At 31.6% G+C, this 13,834-nt stretch overlaps 1 protein-coding gene and 1 pseudogene across 1 annotated transcript in view; both read right to left on the bottom strand.

Moving 5' to 3' along the window:
- Positions 1-5,384, bottom strand: part of LOC128182094 (uncharacterized) — a 6,050-nt gene extending 666 nt beyond the window's left edge. Inside the window, exons 1-5 of the mRNA XM_052850708.1 lie at positions 5,151-5,384; positions 2,289-2,574; positions 1,929-2,038; positions 1,532-1,629; positions 51-220 (exon numbers count right to left, since the gene is read on the bottom strand). Coding sequence (XP_052706668.1) covers positions 51-220; positions 1,532-1,629; positions 1,929-2,038; positions 2,289-2,546 — 636 coding nt within the window. The 5' untranslated portion in view covers positions 2,547-2,574; positions 5,151-5,384. The remainder of the gene's footprint in view (positions 1-50; positions 221-1,531; positions 1,630-1,928; positions 2,039-2,288; positions 2,575-5,150) is intronic.
- Positions 5,385-10,195: 4,811 nt separating this feature from the next.
- LOC128182093 (sarcoplasmic calcium-binding protein-like) lies at positions 10,196-11,287 on the bottom strand (annotated as a pseudogene).
- Positions 11,288-13,834: the final 2,547 nt, after the last annotated feature.

The raw sequence follows: 13,834 nt of genomic DNA, 5'->3' as shown, positions 1-13,834 counted from the left end.
GAATCACATATTTGAAGTAATTCTCTTATGAAAATGACACAAACAACTACCTTGGCAGGTTTGGAGTTTTCATAGTTTACGAAACAGATTTTGCCAAACGTCGAACAAGACGTTTTTCTGAAAGCATCCTCTTTAGTCCATGTAACTTGGGATAGAATTGATGCTAAATTTTCTGGAGGAGCATTAAAGAGGTTTCCATAATTTATGTGGCTTCGCAACTCTGAAATAGTATTGAGAATTAGAGGCTTAATGGACAATTTAAAAGCAAGTATCCATTTATTTCACATTTTTTTAATTTATAAGTGCTTGATATTTTAAAGCATTGACATTATGTGTTGGGAAGTTTAGGATTAGAACGAATACACAAACACAATTACAGAGGCAAATTAGACAAATTTTCCAATTAAATCAACTAAATACATGGATATGTACGTGTAATGACTTGTATAAAATAAAGTATTTATGGCACTTGAGATAATTGATTTTATCACATTTGCCCGGTAATCATTTTAAAAATCCTTATAATTATTGAGTATCTGATATTTCAATCCAATATCTTTTTAAAATTACAAACATTAAGATTTCCCCTTTTGAAAACCACAACGTGTAAATTTAAAGTAATGCTTCTTGAGATGAAGAACTATGTCTTTGTATTCTACTTTGATCTTTACACTACTTTGGGTCGTACTTTTGTCTGGTAGCGAGACAGTGTACTCTATTACACAATGCATGGATCGTTATTTGCAACGTGTCGTTTTGTAGTTTCGAGTAGAAAACCAATAAGGAGATATGCTCTTTTATTAATTCTAATATAAGCTTCAAATGCCTCGTTTTGTAGTTTCGAGTAGAAAACCAATAAGGAGATATGCTCTTTTATTAATTCTAATATAAGCTTCAAATGCCTCTTGTGATCAACCATTAAGAGAGAGAACGTACATGTAGTTTCGACTAACGTTATTCCATATAATATAAGAATTATTAAAAAGTAATATACCAAACCTTAAACTTTTGGTGTCTGCATGAGGAGGTAATAATTAAGTGCTCTAAATTAAATACATTCAAATAAGAATTTTGCTTGAAACCAAAAAATAATTTCATTTCTGATAAAATAAAATAATCTCCTTTTTGTGGAATAATGGGTTTTCAAATGAATGGAACAAAATGAACCCCTTTTACCAACGAATACTTTGTAATATGTTTACATTAAATTCCTTTAAGATTAAATCAACCCCATTGTTTACGTTAGTCACATAAGTGTCATGCAAAAGATAATGAGCAATTATTGACATTGATTTTATTTGACAAAAATGAACAAGAAATCACTGAAACAAGTCATATATGAAGAACAATATCAGAACGCTATCTAAATAAGGGAGACATTCCAAACCATTAATGTCAATAATATTTTAATCTACTCGTTCATTTACATGTATTATATAAGTCTAGAATGGCCAATTATTCCATGGAACAAGACATGGTTAAATATTGACATCCCAAATTGTCCAGGTGTTAATTTGAAGAAGATACTCACCTTCAGGAACAAGAAATGTTTCCACAAGTTCCCTTTCAGCAAAGTTTCGGGCGTTAGAAATCCCAACATGCTCTGTAAAAATTTCTCCACAATGACACCTAAAGGAAAGAAAGAGAAATAAAATAAATACTGACTCAAAATATTATGATCTGCCATCAAACATTTCCTTACATGTTTTCTCTTTTAAAATTTAAATATCAGATATCCAAGTGCACTTAGTCTAATAATTTAAACTTATACAAGTATATAATTGAGAAAACAAATATTTGAAAAACTCAATAGGTGAATTAATCTTTAATTTAACATTAAATAGAAAATTAACATTTCTACAATTCTTTTGAAAAATATGCCTTCTTTGTTCTAAGATTAACCTTATTTTAAATCCCTGAAAACTTACTTTAAATCCCTGATCTTTTTTACCCCAATCTTTTCAGGATCTGGTACAAATTTGCTACACTCAATTTCGTGAAAATTTTGTTTCACAAAACATAGATGTGCTTGATTTCTCTGAAACAGTAAATTGACAATATCAGATTCAGTTATCGCAAAGATGTTTGTTGTGTCATGATCAATCTAGTTGTTTAATTGTACCGATAGTATAATTTCATTAGTGTAACCACTACATTTATTCCATCTTGTATATAAATGCCATACATATTTATCTATAAAATGAAAGTTTTTGAAGATACAAATGTACATAGTTCAAGCATATCCTGCATATTATTTAAGTTCTCGTACATACAACTTTTTTACATACTTTATGGAAGTCAGATTCTTTGCTCTGTCTATCTATGCGATCTTTAGGAATGCGACCAAGTCCTGGAATCTTTTTGCGCATTTCTGAGTATCGAGCCTCTTCTAACGTCAAATCTGTCTGTATCTCGTAGTATCGGTCCTGTTGGTATTTTCTCTCGGTCAAGGTCGACGGTCCTGCTCCCCCTTGGTCTGAACGAAATTTAACCCTGTCATATTTCTCTGAGGGGTGTATCTTTGTGTCCATAACAATACCCGCCATTTTTTATCTTTTATCTCTTGGTTTCTTTCTAGAAAAAAAATTATGTCAACTTTGAGTGTATGAAAAGCAGCACATTTATTAAAAATTGGTTAATAATTGGTTTTTGACTTCATGCTAAATTTCTGATAAAAATAAAAATATACTAGTTAATGATATATGATTTGAATTAGGATCGACAATGTGTGATATACACAGATAAAGTTGCCAGCGAATTACAGCAATACTACTTACGAGTACTTTATGAAAACAAAAATTGGTTTATTTCAATGATATGCTTATAATTTGTTATTTTCATCTCATATAAACCAGTTTTAAGAAAAACCTATGATATGGCTATTGAATGAAAGATGCAAATAAATGTTCTAATTGTTCGATGCATTTGTTAATGAATAATGTATCATATCTTATGGTTATTGATATAAAGCTACACATTCAGTTTCTGTAAAACTGTTTACTAATTGTGATGTATACGTAACTATGTCATTACTATGCCATAATGAAATTGACAATGCATTAATAGTGCCTGTTTGGGAGAGTATCAGTTGAAATTGACAACCCAAGAAAACCAGTGTCAACTGACACGAAGCTCACTATTTATTTTATTATATTGAATGTCATAATTTTAAAGAAAACTTTACTGCTCTTATTTATAAATTGACAAGAATTCTACGGCACACCGAACGCAAATAGTTTACGCGCATGTAACAATTTTTTGTGTTACCCATTGGTTGCCAAGTGTGCTGCAAACGCTGACGGTAATAGAACGGATTATAAACTGTGTCTAAACCAATCAAATTTCAGTATTTAACATTATTATAAATCTTATTTATATTGGAATATGTCAATCAATGAAACCTACGATTTAATGCTTGTTTAGTTTAGATGTATGATGCATATATAATGAGCATTGCCATTCTACATTGACCACAAAGACCTTTCTCAAACTTATTCGGTAGGGATCAAATACATAAAAAAAAATTAAATCTTAAAAAAAAAAATACAGTTTGATAATAATTTGGTGTACAAAGTTGGTTTTTACAAGTGAATTGACAGTGATTCGTTAAACAAGAATTGATGCCATTGGTTTGTCTACATTAAAAAAAATGTGTTTAATTTGCCCATTAGCATGATTTTTGCTCATCTAAGGCATTTCTATGTGTTGTTCCATGACCCTCTGGCAAACAATGCTAGAAAATTCAAATCAGTGCTTAATTTATATCTGGAAATAATTTTAACAACAATGTTTGACGTCGAAAAATTCCAGTCTTGACGTTGTTGCTAAACCCTACACATCGTTTAGTTATATTTGTTATTATTTCTTTTACAGATGAGTACACATATTTATTTATATAGGCGTATGCAGTAAATTGTGGTCAAATGATATCAGGTTACTATGGATTTTTAAATCAGTTTTGGCAAATTCAAATTTTGATAAAGCCAAAGTCGAATCATTTTATTTACCATTCATTGAATGGGAGGAAAATGAATTAAAAGAAATTTGTTCATGCTAACCACTTTTCCAAACAAATTCTAAATAAGAACTTTAAACATATCAAATTATCTTATTCATAATCAAAACAAGTTGTGGTCTTAAAGTACTCCAAGGTTGTTATTTAACATTTGTACGAGGAAGTTTATATTGCTACCATGGCACCATTGTCTAAGTCCATAAAAGATGTTTAAATATTAATCTCTTAATCTTTTACAATTTTTTTCAATTCGTTATTTTTTTAGCGCTCTGAAAGGAAATTCGAACTTGATTTTACCCGCACACGCTTTTACAAAACTTTGTAACAAGAAATTTAGTTACTGCAGAATAGCGCACAGACTTTAGATATGCATACAGAAATTTTTCTTCCTATAACTTGGTTTCTATCATTTACATTTGGTCTACACTGACATGACATTTTACATTTATGGATAGTTGTATTATTTTTTTTACAATTTTACTCCGTCTGCAATTAAAAAAAAATTTGTTTACCATACATGCCACAGACATTTTAATTATGTTCATACAGAAATTTTTTTCCGCACATCTCTGATATATATACTATTTTAACTCTTATTCTAAGTTTTGGCTGAAATCAATACTCGCCAAGTATATATCGGCAGTAAAATATTCAAAAATGAAATAGGAGTTAGCGGTAAAAACTGAACATTTGCACGGAACAACATTAGCCGGGAAGGTTTAGATGTGTTTGTAGGTACTGAATCTATAAAGTAGAAAATTAATTTTCAAAAAACTCTCCTTCATTTTGAAAATGGAAAAAATATCTAAATTCCAACCTAGAACCTATAAACCAATTAATAAATGAACCAAAAAAAACTGCACTTAGAAAGATTGAAAATTTGAAGTTAGTATCGGATATGTTATTAATCAATCGAAACACATTTTTCTAAAAACATTTTCACATTAATTTATATGAGAAACACGTCACTTAGAATTGAATGTTGTTATGGCAACAATTTCAAGATTCAATTGAAGTTATAAAGTTGCAAATTATTACGTAGGCTGTATTTCATTTTTTATGTAAACTTGAAATTAGACTGTATAAACCGTATCTGTCCAAAACGAAAGTAGACCATTTTTTTTAATTTACTTACATCTCTTATGGTATCACAAGTAGGTGAACTAATATCATGCCTCGAATCAATTATGTTCCTCATACATTTCTGAATCATAATTTGGTGCCAGTAGATTATCCTTCTTAAAAGCTCGTTTAAAAAACATTACGGATTGTCATGTGAACGGAAGTGGTGGAATCAGCAGAGAATTTAAAGACTTCTTCGTTTTACTGTACAAGATTTTTTTAAAATTCCCAAGGTTGGCCTACTTTATTGATCTGTTGGAGAAGTAATTAAATCTACCGATGTTAAATCGCTCTTGTCTAAAAATAGATTAGCTCATATTATTGAATGTTGCTAGAACTTTGATATTTTGAATTTGTAAGCAGATAAAGAGCAATGAGTGCTGTATCATATGTTTAGTGGTACTCAATTAATACTTATTAGATATGACAATTTGAAAGTATCAATGTACTTAGTTTATTAAGCAAACAACACATATCAAATTGTTGTTCAACATCAAATTAGTTGGAGTTATCTATATTTGTGCAAGATACACTTTTTAAACTAAGTATATCAATTGTATCTTTCAAAACACTTCATTTTTCCAAATAATTGAATAAATAATGAAAAGGCACTTTCAATATCTGAACAAAAAATCCTTTTGTTTTTTATCTTTATATTAAATATTCTGAAACCAAATACTGATTGCAGTGGCATATGACACTCGTAACTTTACTTGAAGCTGATGAAGGGATGGGAAAAAAAGAGAAAATACAACTTCAATCACAGATTACTGGAATTATTAGTACTTAAACTTTTATTTTAAGTTCATATAATTAAGCAAAAGTAGGATTTTGTACGTAATAATGTTATGCATTAAAATATATTCTACAGATCTAGAGCAACACAACACAACAGTACGATTTTGATTCATAAAATGGATTTGATATAGACACCATTGTGCTATTTATCCTTTTACTTACGATCAATTATTTTCAAGTATGGATACGCTATGATATACAATCTAATATTCAAATTACTTTGCTTTTATTTACTTACATATACTGGTGAAAGAGGTTAGAATATTGTTTAATAAATAAAATTCTAAAGTTTTTAGCTCACCTGAGCTGAAAGCTCAAGTGAGCTTTTCTGATCACATTTTGCCTGTCGTCCGTCTGTCCATAAACTTTTCACATTTTCAACATCTTCTAAAGAACTACTGGACCATTTTTAACAAACCTTTGCACAAATCATCCTTAGGCAAAGGGAATTCAAAGTTGTGAAAGTTAAACGGCCAAACCCTTTTCAAGGAGAGATAATTAGAAATTAATGAAAAAATTTGAAAAATTTTCAAAAATCTTTTTCTAAAGAACCATAAAGCCTGGAAAGCTGAAACTTGTTTGGAAGCATTCTCAGGTAGTGTGTAGATTCAAAGTTGTGAATATCATGACCCCCAGGGGTAGGGTGGGGCCACAATGGGGGTCGAAGTTTTACATACTAATATATAGAGTAAATCTTTAAAAATCTTCTTCCAGAAACTAATCAGCCAGGAAAGCTGAAACTTGTGTAGAAGTATATTCAGGTAGTGTAGATTCAATTTTTTGAAAATCATGATCCCTGGGGGTAGGGTGGGGCCACATGAGGGGTGTTAAACTTTTACATAGGAATATATAGAGTAAATCTTTAAAGATCTTCTTCTCAGAAACTAATCAGCCAGATGATTCTTTATAATTGTTAAGACTTTTGCTCCAGGACAATTCATCGGCCTCACAAGAAGGTTCAAAGTTTGATGTAGCTTTATATCCCATATATAAACACTTGTTAAGGATCTTTTTGAGAACTGCAATACTCAACATGTGATATGACTATAAAATCATCCCGTTAGAAAAGGGACTGATGATTATAAACATAAGAATATCCAGGGGGGAAATGGATTTTATTTATACATGATCTACATGTATTGTTGTACATTGTCCAGAAAGTTTGTATTATGACTTCATGAAGCTGATTTTATAATACCTATTGTTCCTCAAGTGAGCGATGTGGCCCATGAGCCTCTTGTTATGCTTTTTTTTTAACGTAAATTATCATTTCTTTATTCTTCATAATATCTTCTCAACAGATTGCACTAGCAACCATTTAGACCTAAAACATTTTCATCAGGCAAATTCTCTATGTTTATTAAAAATCGGCATAGATATTATATAAAAAAAGAGTTCTGCCACAATACACTTTGTTTGGTAATTCACTTTCTGGTAAACGCAAAGGTAAAACAGAATTAGCGTATTTCTATTCATGGTTTTGGAGGAGACATTGTTTAAAATATTTTCTAATTTCTTTTTATATTGCAAATGTTTATCTAGATGTAGCAAACCCTTCCAGAGATTACGTTAGGAAATAATATAACCATTTCATTATCATATTGTCCTAAAGACTTAAAAAATCTATTGTACAGCATCATTGGATATTAGCAAACGGTTAGTTTCTGTAAAACAGCATAACATCCTGTCTGTTTGTTTTTATCGTCATCTGCTGTAAACTGAACCCACTACCTGTTGGACAAGGAAATGTTCATAAGCGGACCGTGCTGGAAGGCCCCTTCGCTACTTGTCCGACTTCCTCTAGGTATCTTCATGTAACGCAATATCTGGGACACATTTGTTGCAAAATATACCAATTTCTTGACGTCGATGATAGAAAGGACACGATACATCAAAACGTACCTATAATTAGTTGTTGAATATTTTATTTCATATATTAAACTAATGGCATTTTTTTTATATTCAATCCAATGCAAATTAGCATTTCCATCTATTATCTTCGTAAATTAATCAACAAAACCTTACTTAGACTACGTGTAAGCGTAAAGTTATATCACTTCTATATCATTGCTGAAAATCGGCATATTATGACAACACAGGAAACAGGAAAGAAGTGAAATCTGTCGGTATTTTTGAAGATGAGATGGTCATTTTTAGATGGGGTCACGTGACCCCGTCTTTTAGTTTACTGTCAGTCGAATTCTCAAACAGGAAGGTACGCGTAGAAACATACAATAAGTCTACGCGTAAGAAAATAGAGCAGAAAGTTTTCATGCATCTCAGTAAATATATATTTTAAAAAACCGGCAATAAATCTTTTTAAGTCCTCTATGTAAAACCCAAATTCTATAAAGAAAATAAACAAATAGTTTTATTGATCAAAATATTCTATTGTTTAATGGGCTCGTCCACCAGCATAATTGTCATGATGAATTGTCAACGGCGTTGTGCATTCAGTTACGTAACTCATCCCACGAATCGCTACAACTATTGGATCCGAGCAAGAATAGTAGACTCATTGTATGTGTTCTACGCATGCCTTACCCTCTACAAAAAGCATAGATACAGGTGCCTGTAGTACATGTAATATGAATTTCTAAACCTAGGTACATATTGTATAATGGTGTTTGTATCCATTAGTTTGTCATAAATTATGGAAACAAGCATCGAGAAATGAATATACATAACATTGTATATATTCAAATTCAGTTAATATTCTGAATCATGATTACTTCTGCAAGTGTAAAAAAAAATGTAGTGCTTTAAAAGAATGTTTTTACTCGATGTGCTCATACTCAGAATTTTGCAAGAGAAATTGGAAAAAAATTCAAGCAGTTTAGATAAATGTAATTAATATTTTTAAGTTTTATACTTCAAGAAAAAATATGAGTCACTTTATGATTCTTCGGGAAATCAATTAATCGACCGCAAAAAGTTTTGCATCACCATTAGTTTGAAGAGGAGTTAATATCGATTTCATTAAATGCTGTAACAGATATGCAACCTGTCCGATAAATGGGGGATTTTTTTTATTAAAAACTACTTACATTTTGTAGTCTTTTATCATGGCAGTATAAAGATTTGTCGGGCGTTGTTTGGTATCATTTTGTTCTGCAAGTTCTCCAGCGTATGTTTGTAGCAAAGAACAGTCTCATGCACCGTTAATGTCCTGGTAACGGCCAAATAAAACAACGCGACTTTTACTTCCTGTTATATTTCAGGCGAAGCTTTCGCAAACAAGCGCGATATTCTTTTCATTTTAATTTAATTTTAGACGAGGTTTTATGAATTTCATACATACACTAAGCATTTTAAGGTAAATCATTTCTCATATATTTTTGTTCTATGATTATTGAGTGAATACAAGCTTATGAATTTACTGTTTGAAAACACTTAATTTTGTATAGAGTCACATAGCGTTACGTTATGACGTGACTCTGTTTGTGGATGCTATAGAAAAGGTTGTAGGTCGATCGAATCGAAAGTAAGTTTCCCAAACGCAATGTGCCAGTTTTGAAAAGATGTGAATTTTATTATTACAATCTATCACCTGAATACTACCAAACTTCATGCCCGAGCCGAAGTCTGGAAGGGTTATACATAGCTGTCTTACATTTATGTATTGAATAGGTGTTTCATTGGCTTCCAGTCTAGTTGCGGTATGACTGCTTTTCATCTCTAATGGAATTTTGTACATAGAAAATAAAAACAAGTCTGAATTTGCCTTCTCGTTCATTGACTCTTTAGTCAATTAAACTGGATTTAAATTTTGAACAATGCTTTGTGAGCAAAATCTATATAGATTAAACATTTTGGATGACCAATACATCAAACAATATATAAAATCTAATCGATCGAAGAACGTAATTTTTTGTTAATGTTATTCTTTTTTCAATACTTTATAACGGACAAAACCAGTCACATTCATGATTTAAATAACAATTTTACAGATATTCTTGAATGAAGTGTGATATAATAATAATTAGTTAAAAGAAATATTATTATAATATTTTCAGATTCATCTTGAACTGTAAAACTTAAAACGATTTAAGAATTCTTTAAACGATTATTTGTTGTTTTGTTTCGTCATATTCAGCTTATTTTAACATAACATAAACTTCAAAGCACCCCTCTGTCATATCGAAAATACTTGTTTAGATGTCAACAACCATGCTTTGATCGGATTAGTTCCTTTCATAATTCATTTACCATTTTTTCATTATAACTTTTTGTAAAAATGCTAAAATATTTTGATCAATTTCAGTGTTCAAAATAAAACGGTAAGTTTCCAAAAATTTTCATGATGATATCATGTTTGCTTTGATCGTCATCTGCCTTTAACTGAACCCAGGCATCAACTAATAGCTGTACAGTGGGCTTTCCATGGGCGGTCGTGAATAGCTCGTATGCCTCTCATTCTTTCCCTCGTCTACCTGGCCAAACTTAAAAACTTTGAACCCATAGGCGAATTCATCTTTGGTAAGAATCTGTTTCATGTCTGCTGTGACATATTTTGCAATGTCCTCGAAACATCGCTCCATTTCCTTACGGAAAGCAGCATTGTCTCTTTGGTAGGCCTCTTCAAGGGATTTCACGAATTCATCTTCCGTCATCGTCACCTCGGGACCCTTACGGAAGATGTAGCCGTTCCACCATTTTTTGATTTCAATTCCCTACTATTTGGTCCCTTGCCTCCTAAGTGGTCTTGAAACTCCCCACTTTGAAGATGCCTTCTCTCGTAGTTGGTTTCGAATTTTTGCAAACTTCTCAGCCGACTCGTCCATGTCTTCAGAGGAATATTGCTGTCGTGGTTAGCATCTAATGTGTGAAACCAGATTGACCACTTTGACTTCAAGTATTCCTTTTTAGACGGAGGCTCTATGAGCCTCCTCTATTGCTACCGGTCAGCTCACATGTGACGTCGATAGTGGATTTGACGGACACCACCTAGCGGCAAAAATTGCAATATTTGTTTGGGATTCATATTTCAATATTATTATTGAAATAAATATCTTGTTTGCAATTACAATAAATAGAACTATACATATTGCGATCAATAAACATAATTTCTCTCGAAAATTTTTGTCCATGAGTCATGAGTTTAAGAATAGGAATGGTGTGTAGTCGTTTAGTGGCTATTTATACTTTTTATACAGCTTCGTGTCCGTGACGGCAAATAATGAGGATTCCTCAAGAACCATCTTGTGTTGACCGAAATATTGAATAATCATGAGATTCAATGGATAAACACGACGTGGTTCTTAGTCTGTATCGCATATTACTTGCGCATTATCAATTAATCTCCTGCGGAGATATATCTTTCTATGTATAGTACACTCCCACCCCCGACATCGATCCAATAAAATGATTATTCAACAAGTTGAACCACTGCTATATGAACTTTAGTATTCCCCCAATTTAGTACAGACAATCGTGATCGTAGCATGGCACATTTTAGTTAAGTTTTACTTGGCATGCATACTAAACCTACTATAAGGATAGTGAAACAAATAAATTAAACATCCAGATTACACCCTTTAACGCACCCCCCCCCCCCTTCCACACACACATTCAGTGTGTGCACAGGTAGAGTACCCAGGCCACGTGCTGTGAAGCTTGATTAATCCTGCATTGTCTGGCCAGCACTGTCAATTTCAAAGTAGGTTGGGAAGTCAGTGTGTTTTTGCAAGCTGATAAGAGAATTTGCGTGAAAAAAGTGTAAAAACATTTGACAGAATGTACATATTTTCTTTTAAAAGTGAAGTACGGGGTATTACAAGATCCGCCGCGGTATATTATTTAAAATTTAGCTTTAAAGAGATGTTACAGCGAATTCTCTTCATCTTGGATATTTTTAAATATAGTTAGATAAAAGAATAGAAGTCGTGCATATACTGAAAGAATTGAATCTTTTTACAGCAAAAAAAAAAAACTTGCAATTGCGTGATAAATATTTTTCCGAAATTCTTAATTTATATCTCTAAACTTTTGTTTACACCACAAGTAAAATCTGTATAAATTCGTGATATTTTCATCCCTTGCAGAAAGTCACGATGAAATGTTTACAGTTGATGCGCAAAGCTGTTGATCAAAAGGCTGAGCTAGCAATATTTACTTATTGGACCGCCTGAAATGATTAAATCAACGGTAATTTTGAGCAAAATTAAGCAAAATGAGCTTTAGCGCGTTTCTTATATATAAATATTTCATCTCCATAACTTTTTGAAACGCTTAGAAATATATTTGATCACTCTCTACAATTGAAACGTACATTCTGCAAAAGAAAAAGAACAACAACTATGCGAGATTAAGATCATGCACGTATTACCTACATGTAACATTAGGGGTTTTTAAGGATGAACGATTTTTTTTTCATATGAAAAAAGTTCACTGTTCAAAAGTTTTGATTGATTATGTATCATAAATTTTAGTATATATTGTGAATCATTAGGTATAGTTCTAACTTACAAAATATTTTTTTGTTTGTAATTTGTTGTGGCATATTCCATAAAAGAGCATAGATATGTTATATTTAGTATTGCAAACTCTTAATTGATACTCTACACCTTCTATACCTTAAAATTTGAAGAAGAAAAAACCATTATTATTTTTGGGAGTTGATTTTTATCAACTCTCCTATGCAGTTACTCTGGCAAACCGGAAGTGAAACTGTGTTTGGACCTAACCACAGATCATCGCCAGGGGCGTAGCTAAGGTTTAAGGTTTGTTTATTATGGAAGCATATTAAGACAGGGAGAAGCCCTGTTGGGGGCCCAAGGGGCGAAGCCCACGGAAGCTGACGAGTTTTCAGCATTTCAGACACTTAATTTTGAGTATCCAGAAAAAGGAGTTCCATCAAAATAACCCTGGTTTTGAATGTGTAAAATTCTATATCTTACTTCATCATCATAATAACATTAACGATAAAGAAGAAAAAGTAGTGTCTGATTTATGATGAGATTAATTTAATTTTATATATAACAAGTACCCCGTCCTTCTCTAAAATAGTAATAAAAAAATTGCTCACACCTCGTAATATCCGCATATTTTCTGAAGGTGGTGCGAAAACAGATTTCACTAGCGCTGAGGGCTGACATTTACATGTATTGTAGTTTATTTCATTTGGTTTCTACTCATTAATTAATTAAGTTCGTTATTGTTATTTTACATTCAAAATTAAAAAAAAAATGAAAATATCAATAGAAATTCAAATGATCAGAAATTGTTTTAAATAGTTATATGTTAAGAACTTGATTTTTTTTTTACAAAACAATGTGGAAGCACCTACTTCCGCGCTTCAATGGAAGCTACGCCACTGATCGCCGCTGACAAGACCTTGTTCTCGAAAATAATCGATAAATTCGATGTAATGCATTATGAAGCATTAAATATTATTATAGTTAAATATTGCTTGAATCCATATAATTTTCCAGAAATATTTACATTACTGATACATAGTTTGATGGAATTTATTCTATCTTAAAATATTACGCAACATGATTCATATGATGTTTTCCCAGAATTCTTTAAATTGTCGGAAAAGCCCGAAAATTCATATTATGAAAATATGCGTTATTCAATTACGGATAAGAAACTACTTGGCATGCAAAATTACATATCGTTGATTTTAAGATAAATATCAATCGATGAAATCAACTCCCGTTGGTACTTCAATACTTGGAATTATTAGATTAATCTCCTCCGCAATGATGCCTCCGTCTCTCAGTACTTTCAGTACTTTGATTTCTGTAATGATATTAAGATAAATGAATTCGGTCAGTGTCAATAGGATAGGTTCTTATTTCATAGTATTTAATGATTTGATTTGGACGTCGTCGAAACAGCCGTAATTTGAAGATAGATATTAAATTATGCGCTGATTTGCGTTTTGATTATAAG

Source organism: Crassostrea angulata, chromosome 4 (assembly GCF_025612915.1).
Source record: "Crassostrea angulata isolate pt1a10 chromosome 4, ASM2561291v2, whole genome shotgun sequence".
Classification (NCBI taxonomy): Eukaryota; Metazoa; Mollusca; class Bivalvia; order Ostreida; family Ostreidae; genus Magallana; species Magallana angulata.
This window is presented reverse-complemented; position numbering and strand designations above follow the sequence as displayed.